This window comes from Nerophis lumbriciformis, linkage group LG08, assembly GCF_033978685.3.
Source record: "Nerophis lumbriciformis linkage group LG08, RoL_Nlum_v2.1, whole genome shotgun sequence".
NCBI classification, from domain to species: Eukaryota; Metazoa; Chordata; class Actinopteri; order Syngnathiformes; family Syngnathidae; genus Nerophis; species Nerophis lumbriciformis.
The window spans coordinates 18,752,309-18,772,446 of record NC_084555.2 but is presented as its reverse complement, the minus strand read 5'-3'; the positions used below and the strand labels follow the sequence as shown (position 1 = coordinate 18,772,446).

General features: G+C 37.9%; 1 protein-coding gene across 2 annotated transcripts in view; it reads left to right on the top strand.

Moving 5' to 3' along the window:
• The window catches only part of grhl1 (grainyhead-like transcription factor 1), an 82,075-nt gene extending 62,702 nt beyond the window's left edge, over positions 1–19,373 (top strand). Inside the window, exons 11-17 of one of the 2 annotated variants that reach the window (XM_061968392.1) lie at positions 2,248–2,491; positions 2,584–2,711; positions 5,333–5,361; positions 5,551–5,636; positions 12,285–12,370; positions 12,508–12,572; positions 18,011–19,373. In XM_061968392.1, the coding sequence (XP_061824376.1) occupies positions 2,248–2,491; positions 2,584–2,711; positions 5,333–5,361; positions 5,551–5,636; positions 12,285–12,370; positions 12,508–12,572; positions 18,011–18,125 (753 nt within the window). In that variant the 3' untranslated portion in view covers positions 18,126–19,373. The remainder of the gene's footprint in view (positions 1–2,247; positions 2,492–2,583; positions 2,712–5,332; positions 5,362–5,550; positions 5,637–12,284; positions 12,371–12,507; positions 12,573–18,010) is intronic. The other variant, XM_061968390.2, reaches the window with a different exon arrangement.
• The last annotated feature ends 765 nt before the right edge of the window (positions 19,374–20,138 follow it).

Sequence of the window (20,138 nt, the reverse complement as noted above, 5' to 3'; positions counted from 1 at the left end):
ACACATACAAAATGGCTTTAGCTAACAAATTGGGACTTTAAACATTATTATGATAATGTACAAGACATCGACACACTCTTGTTTGCCACCTCCACCAACATGTACCAGCTTTTTATAAATGACACCAGCAAGTGGCAACATAAAGTATATTGGGGAAACTCAGCAGCTGGGCTAAACTAGATAGTCCTTTTTTTCAGGGAATAATTAATCTTTTCACTTCTCCTTTTACTCACCCTTGTTGTGGCCCTGAGTTTGGAGGACGATGAATTATATAATTGGGCCTCAAAAAAGCCTTGCAGCGTTTTACTAACAATGAGTGAAGTCAACTGCACAAACATAACACACACATGCGCGCGCACACACTCACACTCAAACAGACCAGCACACACATGCGCGCGCACACACTCACACTCAAACAGACCAGGATGTGACATCTCATGACTCCAGGTGTGTGTCCATAGGATGTTCATCCTTTGTGTGTGTGTGTGTGTGTGTGTGTGTGTGTGTGTGTGTGTGTGTGTGTGTGTGTGTGTGTGTGTTTTTGTCAGCGCCTCTCCACTTGTTTGTTTGACGAGGACCATGCTTGCGTGTGTGTCATGTTTTGCCCTGCAGCATTAATGCATGAACAAAGGGCATTAGGTAATGTTTACCTGACATTTAGCTATGTTTAAAATCTAAAAAAAATACAACCGAATCTATGTTTTTAATAAAAATGTGTATAGTTCAATGTCTGTCTCCAAAATAACCTTTTATTATGCCATTACAAAGTAATCCCTGTTGACAATACAAGCGCGACAATGTTATAGTAGAGAGCAGACCTCCACCAAGGCTGAAAAACCTCTTTTGGATCAAGTTGTCCTTCTGCAAGAGCCACCTCTTGCATACATATATACATTTTAACCGTCATATTCATTAGAGACGTGCATCTTACAACAACCCGCAATTCCATTCCGATGTTTGGGGTGATGATTCGATTCAAACTTATCCTCCAAATATTTAATTAGGTATAAAAATGATCAAACATTTTCAAACCGGTTACAAAAGTTCCTCTTGGCTGCTGACGCATGACATATACATGCAGCAAGTAGGCCAAACATGGAGATGGCCTAAAACGTCATTTAAAAAATGGATTCTTATATCCATCCATCTATTTTCTACCGCTTATTCCCTTTGGGGTCGCGGGGGGCGCTGGAGCCTATCTCAGCTACAATCGGGCGGAAGGCGGGGTACACCCTGGACAAGTCGCCACCTCATCGCAGGGCTGGATTCTTATAATTTTTTAAAAATTAAATCATGAATTTATTTGGAATCTGTCAAAATCAGAATCACAATTCAATTTTTTCTTTTTTGAGCACCCCAAGTATTCATGCACTATTCGTTTACAAACAAAGGGAAATGCAAGGTTTCCGTTTGTAAAAAATAAAAACAAAACATTAGTCTACTTTTTTAGTAATTTTTTTTATTAAATCTGCGCCAAATCTGTGTCAACCATGTCGATAATCTAATTTAATCTGGTATTTTAATGAATACGGTAATTGTTTTTCTCCTTTTGTAGGATATTGTAATGTAGGAACTACATTTGACCACTAGAGGGAAGCACAGAACACTAAATGAGAGACTCCTTTCAACAGCATATGTGTGTATATATATATATATATATATATATGTATGTATGTATGTATGTATGTATGTATGTATGTATGTATGTGTGTATGTATGTGTGTGTATATATATGTATGTATTAGTAAAAATCTATATTGCACAATATGTTCATAAAAATAAATAAATATGTCTTTTAACAGAGAAATATAAATGTATTGATAGAAAAAGTTCATCACCTGACGATATGAGCAAAAAGTCCAGTTTGCCCACATTACAATCTTGGAATATGGTCAAAGGGACACTTCTTTAAAAAAATAAAAAAATACACTGAGAAAGCTCATATATTGATAAAAATATAATAAGATTATATTTTACTACTAGCGCGAGCATTAGACTAGTCTGCTCTCTGCATTTGTTACTATTATTGAATGTCATTATTATTGTTTATTTCTAAGAAAATATATACAAACATACATTTTATAAACTAAACTATTTTTGATATTCACTTCAATATTCTTTTTTGTTTAATGTGAGATTTATCTATCCAAAGTTTGACTGGTAGTGTATTTAAATCACTTGATTTTTTTTAACAATTCATCCTCCAAGCGATCTTTCTAATGGATCCCCCTGGTTCCCCCCGTGCAGATCTTCATCTCGGTCAACTGTCTCAGCACGGACTTCTCCTCTCAGAAGGGCGTGAAGGGCTTGCCTCTCAACTTGCAGATTGACACGTACTCCTACAACAATCGCAGCAACAAACCCATCCACCGAGCCTACTGCCAGATTAAAGTGTTCTGCGACAAGGGAGCCGAGAGGAAGATCCGCGACGAAGAGAGGAAGCAGTCCCGCCGAAAAGGCAAGGTGGTCGACATCAACCCTGGCCTCTCCTGTGAGTGGAGACCTGTCTAGAATCTTTTATGACGCTATCATGTTGTTGTTGTTGTTGTTGTAAATATACTGGGTGTCTGACTTAACTCACAGTCGTCGATGTCAAAGGGCCGCTTCTGCAGAAACGCAACGACGTGACCATCTTCAAGATGATGACGGACATTGAGACCCAGCCTGTCCTCTTCATACCTGACATGCACTTCTCCACCTTCCAACGTCATGTGAGTTGCGACACACACACACACACACACACACACACACACACACACACACACACACACACACACACACACACACCCTCCCAGGTCATGATGACCTGCTCGCTCACTAGCGGGAACAGCCAGTTCTCTGTTGGCGCTTTGATAGAAGGCTCTAATTACTGATGGTTATCATTCACCAGTCTTTACTGTGTGCTGCACACCTCATCTGCTCACAGCGACAGAGGTAGATTTGTCAACAAATAGGGTCGAGGCGAAAGATGCCATCTAATGTCTTTGCACGTGCGCGCGACACGTACGCCTAACTTGGCTTTTAATCAGTGTTGATGTGCAGTAGCTGGCAGCCTGCAGGAGACGTGTTCAGTGGAGATTATGACCAGGTTGACCACGTCATGTCACATGGACTTGTGTGCATGTGTGTGCATAATTAAAGGTTTCCTGCAGATACAGTCAACACACCTGTCCGTGTTTCTAATACATTCATTTAAATCTAAGGCTACCACATGTAAAAAATAAAACGTCTCATTCTTTAAATAGTTTGTAATACAGAAAGGTAAAACTATATGTGTTAATCATGTTCCACAAAACCGTGACTATTTGTTTTAAAATTAGTTTGAAATTTGAGCAACACGCACACACACATTCATGTATTTGTTACCTTCTTGAGACCTCTGAAAAATGCCTACCTCTTTAGGACCACCCTTTCTAGAGATATAAAGATTTGTATTTACAACATTAATAATATATTAATACTTTGTAAATATAAAAAAGGTAAGCTTTTAGTTAATTTTTGAAATTTATATTTGTTTGTTTTTAATCTTCATTATTTACTTCAAGTTATTACAGTATGTCTCTATATATATATATATATATTTTTTTTTAAAATCAATTTTGGCCAAAGGGGGCGCATTTCAATTTCTTACACACACTTGTTATTACATATGTTGGCCAGAGGGGGAGCACTTAAAATGTTTACACATACTTGTTATTTCATATGTTGACCAAAAGGAGCACTTTTAAAACCGACCCACAGTTTTCAGCACAGTCTCACTCAAGAGCAGACAAACATTACAGGGAGACAGAACAGGACCGCTGACGGGTCAGCCAACTTCCTGCGCCCCTTAAAAAGGTGGAAAACAGGTAAACATTGGTGGGGGCGAGGAATAATTAAAAACATATTCAGTCTAAGGCTGCACTCCCGGGGAGGGGGTCCAGACTGAGACCAGGAACATTTTTTGCCATAGCACACACAAAAAAGTTACAAAGAATACACAAGACTTGCAACAGTCAATTTGACAAAAAATCCTCCTTTTTGGGACCACCCTAAGTTAGATAGATTTCACCACCAGGGGTGCAAATGAGACATTCTCTATTAGATGCAATGGTTTTCTGTATTGGGACCATGGTTTATAAATACAAGAACACACACACACACACACACACACACACACACACACACACACACACACACACACACACACACACACACGGGAACCTTGATCCTATATGGTTGGATTGCTTTTCAGTTTATACCAAACTGTATTGATAATTTACCATGATTCCGACATGTATGTGCACTTCATGTGTATATTCTTGTACATTCCTTTGTGTGCTTAGTTTTACTGTAACTTAATTGTGGAGACTTTCAATTACCAATCTCAAGTTGGAAGTTTTGCATCTCTAATTTAAACGACCGTTTTCTGGCTAACCAAATTCCAGGGCAGAATAACACATGTAAATAAACCACGGGTGTACAAAGTGCGCCCTGTGTTGCATTGTAGTAATAAAATAAGCAGTGACAATTGCATAATACAGCAAACCGATGTAACTTAACAAGTAAAAGATATGTTGATACTAATAACACAGATTTGTCTTTAAATATATGCATACCTTTTTTTTTTTTTTTTTTTTTAAATCTTTTTTAAATTTTTAAATACATGCGTCGAAACCAATTATACAAACTATACAGTGACTTATTGGCCACGCCCCCGTAACCACAAATAGATGATCAATCTGTGGGAAACACTGCCTCTTCAACAGACACGAGGCCACATCCTCCTCCACTGGTTGTGTTGGTGCGAAAATGGGGGTTTCTGTCGTTTTACCTCTTCCCCCTCCCTGAACGTAACGTCTACTTTGCAACATCGGGAGGTTATTTTTGGTGTTGCTGCTGAAATTGAACCTGCTTCCAACTGTGTGTGGCCTCGTGGCTATCACTTTCTGATAAACTCTGCAGTTCCCTGTGTTCCGTGTGCCTAGAATAGAACTTTATTAACAGCAGCATCTGCAATCAATAAAGGAAAAAAAAAAGCAACATTTGTTCTTCTGTTCATGAATAAATCTATTAGTTTGGTCCCCCTCCAAGTATAGCAGCTCAGTGGTTTGGACAAGGATGAGGTCACTAAAGTGGGTCAACCCTGTGAACTTGTGTGTCGCCTCTGAACTGACTGTTTTTGCTTTCTCCGAATCACAGCGACTACACTCACTTTCCCAGCATGCATCAGTCTTTTTTGATCTTATTTTTGAACAAACTTAATTTATTTATCCAGGACGTTTCATGCACAGGCAAGATGCAACACAAAAATCTGAGTCTGACTCTCTTTGCCCTTTTTTGTGTCTTGCAGCCTTTCGCAGCAGAAGATGGAGAAGAAAGGTGAGGTCGCTTTTACTAACCTGGCCACCATCCTAGTAAAAAAAAAAAAAAGGCGCGAAGGGGGAACATGTTGCTTCTAGGAAATGCTTAAAAGGCTTTTGTGTTTGTTCTCGTGTATCCTTTATTGCCTGTTGACTGGCTGCTGAGGGCTCCTAAGCGCTGATTTATGTATTTGTGTGTTCGCCGCAGCTCCGGCATGAAGAGGTTACCCTTCAGCGATGACGAGTTTGGGTCGCCGCCCGGCAAGATGGCCCGAGCAGAGGAACCTAAGAAAGGTATGCAAATGTGTGTGCCGTGTAAGGAGGGAGGGATGAAGGAAGGGGGCGGGGGGTCTTTCAGGAAGAAAAAACGTGTGAAAGCCGGTGCGTGTGCATGTGAGCTTGTTCTAGTAGCCTCTTCTCAATTTCAGCAGTGTAAACAATCACACACGTGTCCCAAGCTGTCACTCGATGGCTTCCAACTAAACACGGCTGCCCTTTACTCTAGATCCTTTAAAAAGTTCAATTAACTCAGGGGTGCCCAAACTCTTTCCAGTGAATTGAAGGCTACGAGGGCCACTTTGATACGTTGTGTACATTGAAGGTACTAAAACCAATTAAATGTATGCTAAACTATCTGAACAAAACATCTACGATAATAAATAATAAACAAAATACGTCTTACCATTAATGCGACTTCTTGAACAAGTGCGGTAAAAAACGGATGGATGGATTAAAATGCATGAGAATGTTTTATATTTTGAACGCTATTTTTAGCACTGTGATTACCAGCGGAATTATTCATTACTTATCGTGTTAAGCAACGTCAGGTAAGATTTATCTGAAAGCCAGATGCAGTCATCAAAAGAGCCACATCTGGCTCGCGAGCCATAGGTTCCCTACCCCTGCGTTAGACCGAATTGAACCCAGCAGGCACAAGACATTACAACAACGTTGAAAACTTGTTGAATTAAGTCCTGACGTTGAGCAACTCAAACATAACATTGAAACAACATGCCTTTTGACGACGTTAAGACTTAGACTTGGACTTAGACTTAGACAAACCTTATTGATCCACAAGGGAAATTGTTCCAAATTGTTTAATCAATGTTGGGTTCTGACAGATTTGACCTCTTGAAATGTGGTCATTTTCCAACCAAAAACGTGTATCCAACGTTGGACATCAACGTTGTCTCAATTTACAAATACAACTATTTTGTCACGTTGTTTCAAAGTCAGTTGTAAAGGACATGTGTGTATAATCAACGTATCAATGTCTTGTTAAAGTTAAAAGTTAAAGTACCAATGATTGTCACACACGCACTAGGTGTGGCGAAATTTGTCCTCTGCATTTGACCCATCCCCTTGTTCACCCCCTGGGAGGTGAGGGGAGCAGTGGGCAGCAGCGGTGCCGTGCCCGGGAATCATTTTTGGTGATTTAACCCCCAATTCCAACCCTTGATGCTGAGTGCCAAGCAGGGAGGTAATGGGTCCCATTTTTATAATCTTTGGTATGACTCGGCCGGGGTTTGAACTCACAATTTACCGACCACTAGGCCACTGAGTCTTGTGTATTAAATGATGTGGCGGGCCACATTAAATGATGTGGTGGGCCTGTTTTTGGCTCTGGGCCATGAGTTTGACACGTGTGATATACAGTAAGACGCACAGGTTGTTGGCCATTTTGGTTTTCAGGTCCCATTTTTGGTGGTATTTGGACTGGTTCTGTTTTTCGGTTTTGTTTGGGTAATGTTCTAATTTGGGACATGTTTATTTTGTCCGTAGAGTGTGTCGTGGGCTGATAAATAACGAGATGCAGGCCGCAAATGGCCCCCAGGCTACACATTGGAAACCCCAAAAATAACTAATGCTGGAAAAAAATGGTCTAAAATGTTTTTAAAGTAGACCCTCCAAAGTCATCAAATGTCCCTGGAGTCGTACTAATCAGAACATTTCAGGGAAGAAGTTGTTTTGCAACATTTACTCCAAAAAGGTAGAGTGCCAACGTGTGCTGAATGAGACCACAGTTCAACTAACTAGTGCAGGAATGTGACAAAATTACATTTGGGCTAAATTGTCTTTTAAATTTTATAATGTTTTTTTATCATCAAATCACATTTTAAAGTGGAACACCCTGGAAGTCATCACAGTTTGACTAAAGTTAAGTTAGAAATACACCCCTAAAGTCACATAGACGTAACACAAGACCATACAGTTCAATCAATCAATCAATCAATTCCTTTATTGTCATTGTCATAATAACTCTTAAGTCATACATGTCAACAAGATTTTGTTTGAGCTTTGTCCAGCGGCATAGAAACTGCATTGATGTGAAGGTTGACAATAGTTTACATTTTAGCATTGTCAGGAAGATCGCGATAAGAGGGACGTGGGGGTGGGAAAAGTCAGAAGTCTGATGGGTGTTACGTTGATGTTGCAGCAATGCAATGTCCAGAGCACAATTATTGAGGTGGTGAAGAGTGAGGTAATAAGATGGTCCGGGGCAGCAAAGGGGCAGGCTGTTCATTTAGCAGTCTCACAGCCTGGGGATACAGACTGTGAGACATTCTGGTGGTCCTGGCGCGAATCGATCTATACCTCCTTCCAGAGGGTAGCAGGTTGAAGAGGCCATGTGCTGGGTGGTATCTGTCCTTCAGGATGTTGTGTACTCGCTTTAGGCAGCGAGTTGTGTACATGGCACTCATCTCTGGGAGTATCGTCCTTGTAATTTTCCCCGCCACTTTAACCACTCGCTGGAGGGCCTGTTGGTTCGCTTTAGTGCAGCTAGCAAACCACACTAAAAATCCGTAAGTGAGGACACTGCTGATGGCACAGTTGTAAAAGTTTACCATTGATTTCTGCAGAATGTTTGCGCATTTTAGTTTGAGTTAGTATGAGAGGACTAATACATGTTTGGCTGTTTTTTTGTTGTTTAGGGTTTTTTTTTGTATTCCAAAAACAGAACAGACGATTAGACACAGGAAGTCGACCCAAGTAAAGATTCAATTTGGACTGTAAAAAATGATAGAAAATGTTGAGATGTTTGCAAAAATATTGTTTCAGCATTTCGGGGGAAAAAGTCCTTTTACAACATTAATTCCAAAAAGGTCGTGCACCGTTGTGTACTGTATGACGTTACATGAAACCACAGTTCAACTAACGAGTGCAGAATAGTGAAAATTAAATTTAGGCAAAAAAAATTTTTTTTAAATTTGATACATTTTTTAATCGTCAAATCACATTTTACGGTGAAACCTCCAAAGTCGAAAGCTCTAAAGGTTGAACAAATCGCAGTTTGACCAAATTTTTCAGGAAAAATACACCTCTAAAGTCATACAGGTCGACCATACAGTTCAGCAAGTATCAAAGGATTAACAGAGGTTTGGCTATTTCTTTGGCTTTTTTTTTGTATTCCCAAAGAAAGAGCAGAACAGACGAATAGACACAGGAAGTAACGGGAAGTAAGTCGACCAAAGTACAGACTTTACCTCAACTAACCAGTGCAGGAGTGTAAAAAGACGCATCGAAAGAAATTGACATCTTGGCAAAAATGTCTTTTTTGTTGGTTGAACATTTCAGGGAAAAAATAATTTTGCAACAGTTATTCCAACAAGGTAGCATGTGTACTGTTTGACATCACGTGAGACCACAGTTCATTTATTGAAAAAAAAAAAAAAAAAAAAGGAAAATAGATTTTTAAGTTTGATTAATTTTTGTATTGTCAAATTACATTTTACAGTGGAACCTCCAATGTCGAATGCCCTAAAGGTTGTACAAATTGCAATTTGACCAAAGTTTTTAGGAACAATACACCTCTAAAGACATATCGCAAGTTTAGCGAGTAGCAAAGGATAAACGCATGTTTGTGTTCTTTTTTTGCATTACAACACAAATGCCAAAGAAAAAGCCAGACAAATAGCAAGGGGAAGTAATCCGACCCAAATACAGATTTAACTACAACCAACCAGTGCAGGAGTGTAACGATGTTAGAAAAAATATGACATTTTGGCAAAAATGTCATATAAATGAATTTTTTTTTAAATCACATTTTTACAGTCAAACCTCCAAAATTGCAATTTCCCCACAAAAATAGCCCCTCTGAAGTTCAAACCATGACTCCAGTGTCATCATACAGGTCCTCCCTTTGGTGTGGTTAACTTCTTTTTACACTTGACCTGTTTGAACGTTAACATGCAAATAGAATGTTTTATCACAGTAAGGGTTTGACTCTGGATCAGGTTAATTCAACGTCCATCCTACGGGGGAAATTGTTTGAAAATTCAAACAATTCGGAGGTCAATCAGCATCCGGATTGTGTTTGTCCTCGTAAGGGGCGCTTATTAGGGGCGATAATAAATATTTTATTGGGAGCACTGCAATCAAAAAGTCCATTTAAACAAGAGCACTTATGGTTACATCACTGATCCTAATCAAAGTTCCATAACAACATCAATGCTATTTCGCTTTCTATCCTCTCTAATGTTCTTATTATGCTTCCACAGTAAAGTCAATGGTTTACAGATACTTTAACTTTTCAACCAAATAATCAATTAAAAGGAGTTGAGAGTTATTTTTAAACCTTAACATGAACCTTCTGTGTTTGACAAGCCTTGACAGCGGTTCAACCTGTCCGCCTGCCAGAGGTGGTTATGTTGTTGTCTAACAAAGCTGTCAATCATTTGTTCGAATGACGACAAACACATTTTTACACGGCGACACTGTGGCTCCAGCCGATCATGAGTGAAACCAAACCATTTTTTTCCCTCCAACGGCACAGAAATGACTCATGCAAGTGCAAAGTAGCGGTAATTGTGCAGATGGACAAAATGCAACGTTTAGATGCCTAAAATATCCCTAGTTTCAACTTGGAAAACAATACAAGAACAAGTATTTAGATTTATTGTCGGTCTACTCTTGAGTTTCTTTGTGTTTGAAGTCGTGCGTGATGTTTACAGTGTGGCTCTAAGTCACTTTTGAGAAGTTTGCATTAATGACCCTTTATAGTCCGTATAGTTCTAGTCAGGCATACCTGCCGACATATAGGAAAGTATGGGAAAAGAAGATAGGGTGACAGGTGTGGGTTAGTCACCACCAATAACATACAAACTTAAAGGGGAACATTATCACCAGACCTATGTAAGCGTCAATATATACCTTGATGTTGCAGAAAAAAGACCATATATTTTTTTAACCGATTTCCGAAATCTAAATGGGTGAATTTTGGTGAATTAAACGCCTTTCTAATATTCGCTCTCGGAGCGATGACGTCACAACGTGACGTCACATCGGGAAGCAATCCGCCATTTTCTCAAACACCGAGTCAAATCAGCTCTGTTATTTTCCGTTTTTTCGACTGTTTTCCGTACCATGGAGACATCATGCCTCGTCGGTGTATTGTCGGAGGGTGTAACAACACGAACAGGGACGGATTCAAGTTGCACCAGTGGCCCAAAGATGCGAAAGTGGCAAGAAATTGGACGTTTGTTCCGCACACTTTACCGACGAAAGCTATGCTACGACAGAGATGGCAAGAATGTGTGGATATCCTGCGACACTCAAAGCAGATGCATTTCCAACGATAAAGTCAAAGAAATCTGCCGCCAGACCCCCATTGAATCTGCCGGAGTGTGTGAGCAATTCAGGGACAAAGGACCTCGGTAGCACGGCAAGCAATGGCGGCAGTTTGTTCCCGCAGACGAGCGAGCTAAACCCCCTGGATGTCTTGGCTCACACCGTCCCTTATGCCACCGAAGATGATCAAGAGAAGAATATCGACCCTAGTTTCCCTGGCCTGCTGACATCAACTCCAAAACTGGACAGATCAGCTTTCAGGAAAAGAGCGCGGATGAGGGTATGTCTACAGAATATATTAATTGATGAAAATTGGGCTGTCTGCACTCTCAAAGTGCATGTTGTTGCCAAATGTATTTCATATGCTGTAAACCTAGTTCATAGTTGTTAGTTTCCTTTAATGCCAAACAAACACATACCAATCGTTGGTTAGAAGGCGATCGCCGAATTCGTCCTCGCTTTCTCCCGTGTCGCTGGCTGTCGTGTCATTTTCGTCGGTTTTGCTTGCATACGGTTCAAACCGATATGGCTCAATTGCTTCAGTTTCTTCTTCAATTTCATTTTCGCTACCTGCCTCCACACTACAACCATCCGTTTCAATACATTCGTAATCTGTTGAATCGCTTAAGCCGCTGAAATCCGAGTCTGAATCCGAGCTAATGTCGCTATAGCTTGCTGTTCTTTCCGCCATGTTTGTTTGTGTTGGCATCACTATGTGACGTCACAGGAAAATGGACGGGTGTTTATAACGATGGTTAAAATCAGGCACTTTAAAACTTTTTTAGGGATATTGCGTGATGGGTAAAAGTTTGAAAAAAACTTTGAAAAATATAATAAGCCACTGGGAACTGATTTTTAATGGTTTTAACCATTCTGAAATTGTGATAATGTTCCCCTTTAACAACCATTAACCTATACACCAGATTTGGAAACAATTGGATACATATGATAGGAAAAACTTTTTTTACGTCAAACAATTACAGATCTGGAAAGTCCTCACCAAGGCCTGTAATATGACATATGACTCCAACTGGTTTGTACAAACTTTTTGACCCAGTGAACTCTGACCTCCAATGGCTCACACAGAGGGTGAAATATGAGTTTGGAGACATTTAGTTATAAAAGCGGGAAGATTTTTTATTTTTTTAATAATTCCTTTTTTACCATGAGATTTAGCACATTTTCTCACTAAAACACACTTTTGTTTGAGTACGTCATCATGTAATGACATTTTTACAATCTACGTACGGATTTTGAAAGCTCTCAATGAGGTCTTTAATATGAGATATGACTCTGTTTTTTTGGCAGATTTCATTTTTGACATTTTTACGGGTGTGTTGTAATGGACTGCCTGTACATGTGTGTCCTTCTTAGTGCTGCTGTACGTACGTAAGGAGACGGAGGAGGTTTTTGACGCTTTAATGCTGAAGAATCCCTCACTGAAAGGCCTGGTGGATGCTGTAAGTGACAAAAAACCCAAAAATTTCTTTGTGAGACCCTCCTGTGTGCAGCTTTAACTATAGCAGCTAAATCAGGATGCCCACTTGGTCTAGTAAGATGAAAAACTACGTTTTTTCTTTTGTTTTTTTTTGTTCAGATTTCAGAGAAGTACAACTTGCCGCTGGACAAAATTGGAAAAGTATACAAGAAGTGCAAGAAAGGGTACGTATGAGTCATCCCAGCAAACCTGACTTACTGGTACTTTTGATTGTCATACTTTTTCTGTCACGTAATCAGGCATGCATGTTCATAAACATGACGACTGTAACTCCATCGCTTCTCACCACCACCTTTTAACAATAGCTTTCTTAATTGTTTTTTTTATAGACGTGATAGGCTCTTTATGAATGTCGTAAACTCCTGCTTAACTACCTTTTCTTTAGATGGCAAACTAGTTGAGGCTATGTTTTTAAAAATATTATAATTATGAACATATTTTATAATATCCCTCTCAATGAGTCTGCCTTATTTTCCTTTTGTGAACAGAAACTCAAGGGCTTGAGGGCCACTTTTGATTTTTAAAAGGAACCATTGAAAAACTAACTAAACATTTCCCTGTTAATCATTTAATTCATTAGGGGTGTCCCGATTTTCAACTTTTTCACTTTCCTAACCATGACTATATTGAAGCCCTGCGTACTGACCGATACCGATATTAATCCGATGCGATATCAGCGCGAATCATACATACTTTTTTGTTTTGTATGTGGAATTTAAGAAAAGGCTTGTTCAAGGGAAATTCCTCATTATGAAAAACACTGACCTATTTATTATTCATCATCTGGAAAGGACTGTTTAGAAGTTGAAGAGGAGTGATAATTGTTATCACTCCTCTCCGCCGTCTAACGTATTCTGTAAAGGAATTAGTTAAATGTTTAAAATGACTGGTTAATAGTGCTATTATGAAGTGCAATGTCAGCACTATTTATTTTCCTGCAATTTCAAATGCACTTGTTTTAATAAATAAATAAATACAGCGTTTTAAAAGCATACACAATCTGTGTAAATATATTAGTCTGTGGTTAAAAGGACTTGAAAAGGACTCGAAACTCAAAATGCAGGACTTGGGACTTTCCAGTCTTGACTTTGGACTTGACTCCGGACTTGCCTGTCTTGACTCGGGACTTGAGGGCAAAGACTTGAGACTTACTTATGACTTGCAAAACAATGACTTGGTCCCACCTCTGCAATATAGCATACTTTGTTTTTTTGCTGATATCGAACCAATCTCAATATTGGCTCAGGACATTCTTAAAATCAATCAGGTTGCACCCCAAGTCACAGGTATGCCGACAGAGGTGACTATCTTGTCATTTTGTACGCATTGATAGATTCTGGAGTGGTTGCAAGTAGAGATGTCCGATAATATCGGCCTGCCGATATTATCGGCCGATAAATGCTTTAAAATGTAATATCGGAAATTATCGGTATCGTTTTTATTATTATCGGTATTGTTTTTTGTTGTTGTTTTTTTTAATTAAATCAACATAATAAACACAAGATACACTTACAATTAGTGCACCAACCCAAAAAAACGTCCCTCCCCCATTTACACTCATTCACACTCATTCACAGAAAAGGGTTGTTTCTTTCTGTTATTAATATTCTGGTTCCTACATTATATATCAATATATATCAATACAGTCTGCAAGGGATACAGTCTGTAAGCACACATGATTGTGCGTGCTGCTGGTCCACTAATAGTACTAACCTTTAACAGTTAATTTTACTCATTTTCATTAATTACTAGTTTCTAGGTAACTGTTTTTATATTGTTTTACTTTCTTTTTTATTCAAGAAAATGTTTTTAATTTATTTATCTTATTTTATATTATTAATTTTAAAAAAAAGGACTTTATCTTCACCATACCTGGTTGTCCAAATTAGGCATAATAATGTGTTAATTCCACAACTGTATATATCGGTATCGGTTGATATCGGTATCTGTAATTAAAGAGTTGGACAATATTGGAATATCAGATATCGGCAAAAAGCCATTATCGGACATCCCTAGTGGCAAGTAAAAGGCTGACTTAATATACGTAGGATTTCGTTCGACGAGAATTTTCGCCAAATGTTTGTTACAGTTTTTGTAAAAAAGAAAAAGAGTTGCGCTCAACAAACTACACTGTTTGCCCCATACATCATTCAGTGGACTCGAGGTCCCAAACAAAGAATCCCACACATTTCAATGACTCCAATATAATCCACTATGAGGCCAAAGAAAGTTGTGAGTACCAGCACTTTGATAAAGAAGGCGAGAAAAGCTATTCTAGCAAAGTATGCGAACAAGAGTCTTCAATTTCTGCACGTGAAAGTATATTTATTCTCTATAAAATGTGTTTTGCATTAATGTATTGGGGTACCTGCAACAGATGAATTGGATTTGCATTATTTCTCATGGGAAAAATGGTTCCAAAAATGGTCAGATGAAGACTGAATAGTACGAAAAACAGACTACTAACAAACACTATAAAAAAACAATAACGTGACATGATGAGTGTTGGGCGACTGCGTTTTGTCAAGAAATTATCGTTTCTATATTAAGAAATGAGGCTATATTAAGCAATATTTATCGACTGTTAAACAATATTGCTAAAAAAAAAAAAAAAAAATTTAGAAAGAAATGCAATTTTTTATAGCAAATTATAATATTTTTGATAAAACAATAAATATTGTACACAAAGATTAAGATTTGATTTTCGATGACATATACACTGTAATTAAATACAGGTGAGGGAAACTTACTATTTTATACTGTCCAAGTAAAACTGGGCTAAAATACCTTCTTTTATAGATTTAAGTGACGTTATGTATGTTTCTATATTAAGAAATATTTTAAACATTATCAAGGATTATCCTTATATTATCCTTGTTCCACTTCCACCGTGCAAAAACAACAGTTTAAAAAAAGCATTAAAGGGGAACATTATCACAATTTCAGAAGGGTTAAAACCATTAAAAATCAGTTCCCAGTGGCTTATTATATTTTTCAAAGTTTTTTTCAAAATTTTACCCATCACGCAATATCCCTAAAAAGTTTTAAAGTGCCTGATTTTAACCATCGTTATAAACACCCGTCCATTTTCCTGTGACGTCACATAGTGATGCCAACACAAACAAACATGGCGGAAAGAACAGCAAGCTATAGCGACATTAGCTCGGATTCAGACTCGGATTTCAGCGGCTTAAGCGATTCAACAGATTACGAATGTATTGAAACGGATGGTTGTAGTGTGGAGGCAGGTAGCGAAAATGAAATTGAAGAAGAAACTGAAGCAATTGAGCCATATCGGTTTGAACCGTATGCAAGCAAAACCGACGAAAATGACACGACAGCCAGCGACACGGGAGAAAGCGAGGACGAATTCGGCGATCGCCTTCTAACCAACGATTGGTATGTGTTTGTTTGGCATTAAAGGAAACTAACAACTATGAACTAGGTTTACAGCATATGAAATACATTTGGCAACAACATGCACTTTGAGAGTGCAGACAGCCCAATTCAGGTGCGCTAAGAACATATATTTTTCCAAGATTTCAGCACTCAGGTTAACCATACCCAGAGGTGGGTAGTAACGCGCTACATTTACTCCGTTACATCTACTTGAGTAACTTTTGGGATAAATTGTACTTCTAAGAGTAGTTTTATTGCAACATACTTTTACTTTTACTTGAGTATATTTATAGAGAAGAAACGCTACTTTTACTCCGCTACTTTTATCTACATTCAGCTCGCTACTCGCTACTATTTTTTATCGATCTGTTAATGCACGCTTTGTTTGTTTTGGTCTGTCAAACAGACCTTCATAGTGCCTGCGTTTCAACAAATACAGTCACTGGTGACGTTCACTCCGTTCCACCAATCAGATGCAGTCACTGGTGACGTTGGACCAATCAAACAGAGCCAGGCGGTCACATGACCTGACTTAAACAAGTTGAAAAACTTATTGGGGTGTTACCATTTAGTGGTCAATTGTACGGAATATATACTGTACTGTGCAATCTACTAATAAAAGTTTCAATCAATCAATCAAAAGTGTGAAGGAAAAAAGACCCTTTTATTTCAACCGTACATCCCGTCAAAAGCCTAAAGACTGACTGCACAGTTCCTGTCTTCACAATAAAAGTGCCGCTCCATCGCGCCTGCGCTTTCAAAACAAGAGTCTCTGAAAGCCAGCGCAAACAAGCTAGCAAGCTACGGAGTTTGCCGCCAATGTATTTCTTGTAAAGTGTATAAAAACGAATATGGAAGCTGGACAAATAAGATGCCAAAAATCAACCACTTTCATGTGGTATTAGACAGAAAGGAGGAACTTTTTTCTCCTCCATTTGAAAACGTGGACGCTATCAGCACTACTGTCTGATTCCAATCAATGCAAGTCATCAGAATCAGGTAATACACCAACTTATATTCTTGTCTTCATGAAAGAAAGGAATCTATATGTGTTAAACATGCATGTATATTCATTAAAACACCTTTAACATGTAAACAAAAACGGCAAAATAAATAAATATAAATTATATACTGTGTATATATATATATATATATATATATATATATATAAATGTGTGTATATATATATATATATATATATATATATATATATATATATATATATATGTGTGTATATGATATGTGTGTGTATGTTACTCATCAGTTACTCAGTACTTGAGTAGTTTTTTCACAACATACTTTTTAAATATTTGGGTGACTACTCCTTACTTTTACTTGAGTAATAAATCTCTAAAGTAACAGTACTCTTACTTGAGTACAATTTCTGGCTACTCTACCCACCTCTGACCATACCTAAATACACAAAATACTGCATTACACAAGACTACCCAAATGTACTCGAATGATTGAAAAAAATAAATGTTTTTAAGCTAAATTATTGGTGAACACAGTTTATGTATAATAATTTACGTAAAACCGCAAGTAATGAATAAAGTTTTCATCAATTAATATATTTTGTAGACATACCCTCATCCGCTCTCTTTTCCTGAAAGCTGATCTGTCCAGTTTTGGAGTTGATGTTAGCATCTGCTTTGAGTGTCGCAGGATATCCACACATTCTTGCCATCTCTGTCGTAGCATAGCTTTCGTCGGTAAAGTGTGCGGAACAAACTACTGACCATTTCGTCGGCTTTCCCCACAGCCTCGTATTTTGAACAAATTTCGTCCAATTTCTTGCCACTTTCGCATCTTTGGGCCACTGGTGCAACTTGAATCCTTCCCTGTTCGTGTTGTTACACTCTCCGACAACACACCGACGAAAGTGAGAAAATGGCGGATTGCTTCCCGATGTGACGTCACGTTGTGACGTCATCGCTCTGAGAGCGAATAATAGAAAGGCGTTTAATTCGCCAAAATTCACCCACTTAGAGTTCGGAAATCGGTAAAAAAAATATATGGTCTTTTTTTCTGCAACATCAAGGTATATATTGACGCTTACATAGGTCTGGTGATAATGTTCCCCTTTAATGGCCGTATGGGGCTCACGGTCCCTACTTTGCTGGCCTCAGACATACTGCACAATGCCTAGTGTACATGATGTCATGTTTGGCTCATCATGTGATGATGACTGTCTGTCTGACAGGATCCTGGTGCACATGGATGACAACATCATCAAGCACTACTCCAATGAAGACACCTTCCAAATCTCCATGGAGGAGCTGGGTGGCATGTACAAGCTCACCCTCAGTGAAATCTGATTGGACGACATGAAACGACAAGGAGAATGTGGAGGATAAATGGTTTACACTATCCAGTGATGACGGACTCTTGTATGATGTTATGATGTTACGTAAAAAAATGGTATTTAAAAAAAAAAAAAAAAAAAAAAAAAGCCATATAGCTCTTAAGGTGCCACATTGTTGATAAGTATGTGTTGTTTTCCTCCTGATGATACTTTAATTAATTATGTGCAAAGCTCCTGTGTGCTTCTGCTGCTATACCTCATTGTTTGCAGCAGCAGTTATGAGTAGAAACATCTCTTTTAATCATAGCACTGACCATCTGTTATGTTGAAGAGCGAGTAGAGCTCACAATATGAGCAAAACAGGGACGAGGAAGCCCCTCAATGTTAAAACAACATGGCAGTATTTAGCGCGTAAAATGACCAATTAGAGTAGCGATATGTAAATGGTTTGAATTTGTTGCTTGTAAATGAGATGGACTCAAATGTGAAAGCAAGTTCAATATTGGCCTCTTTAGTATTAAATAGGCTAACTTGTATCTTCCCTGTAGATGAAAAAAGTGATCTGGAGTTGGCAATATGGATTTTAGGTCATGAAAAAAAGTTGCCATAAACCATGAAATATGTTGAATTAATGAATGAAATATTTTGTACATAGTAGCCTTTGCAAAACATGCTTAAAAGGTTGTATGTCCTCTTTGTATCGCACTACTTATTGTGTATATATTTATTAAGATAATGGTTGTGGGATTTTTTTGCATTATACATTATAATTAGATGTCTTTACTCCTTTTAATATGTCTTTTGTATGGATTTATTAATGTGACAAGAATGCACTAAGTGCCTAATAAAATCACGTCTGCTGTCTTCCCCCATTGAAACCTTTGAGGGATAAATAAATAGCGGTGACAAAATGAGGGACTACACTGCTGAATGTGCAGGAGCAGACGTGTGGGCATGGGCCCAGGAAGCACAGGAGCGTGTGGAGAAGACGGTCTGTCAGAAGCCAGGACGCAACTTCCTGTGCTGACCCTTTAAATATTTTTTTTTTAAAAGGGCTTCCTGTTTTTTTTCTTGCAAGTTGTGCAGTAGATACAACTAGACATTGCATCAGAAATGAAATGTTGTTAAGGAACTATAATGCTGATTAAACAAAATATTACATTACAGCACAACATAGCAATCAATGGATAGCATGCAAATATACAGAAGGCCCCCCAAGAGGCTGTGAGAATATTATATATATATATATTATATATTATGTAAATGAACGCATTTTAAAGTGTAATGGATTGTTGATCTCACATACAACACTCAAAAATTGGAAATATTGGCTTATTTTTAATATTTATTGAAATCAATATTTGAAAGAAATATTAGTTAAATGATGAATTAAGTAAAAGTTCTACAGTTAAACTAATGGATTTTGTTTGTTTACCACAAAAGTATGAAGATGATTCAACTTAACAAAAATAGTGTTTAGATTTATACATACACAAATGTTATGTTGATTCAGCAATAAAAACCAAATAAATATACGAATAGAATTTCTTAAATATATTTGTTGATTCAACGTAATTGAAAAAACATTTAAAAAAATGCTAGTCTAATGTAAAATAGTTTATCCAAGAGAGATTTTCTTCAAAAATCTATTTTGTTAATAAAATTGTAGTTAATCAGTATAGTAGCCAAAAAAAGCTAACTTCACATAAAAAAGAATATGTATTTACTGTATATGTATAAAATAAGTATTTGATTTTCTATTTCTTAAATATAAATGTATTGTTGATTCAACATCATTGAAAAAAATGCAGTTTTATTTTGCTAGTTTAACATAAAATATTAAGTTTATCCAACAGTGATTTTGTATCTTCTTCTGGGTTCACACAATTGTAGTTTAGTACACAAAAAAAGCTAACTAAACATAAAAAAATATATATATTTACCCCGCCTTCCGCCCGATTGTAGCTGAGATAGGCTCCAGCGCCCCCCGCGACCCTGAAGGGAATAAGCGGTAGAAAATGGATGG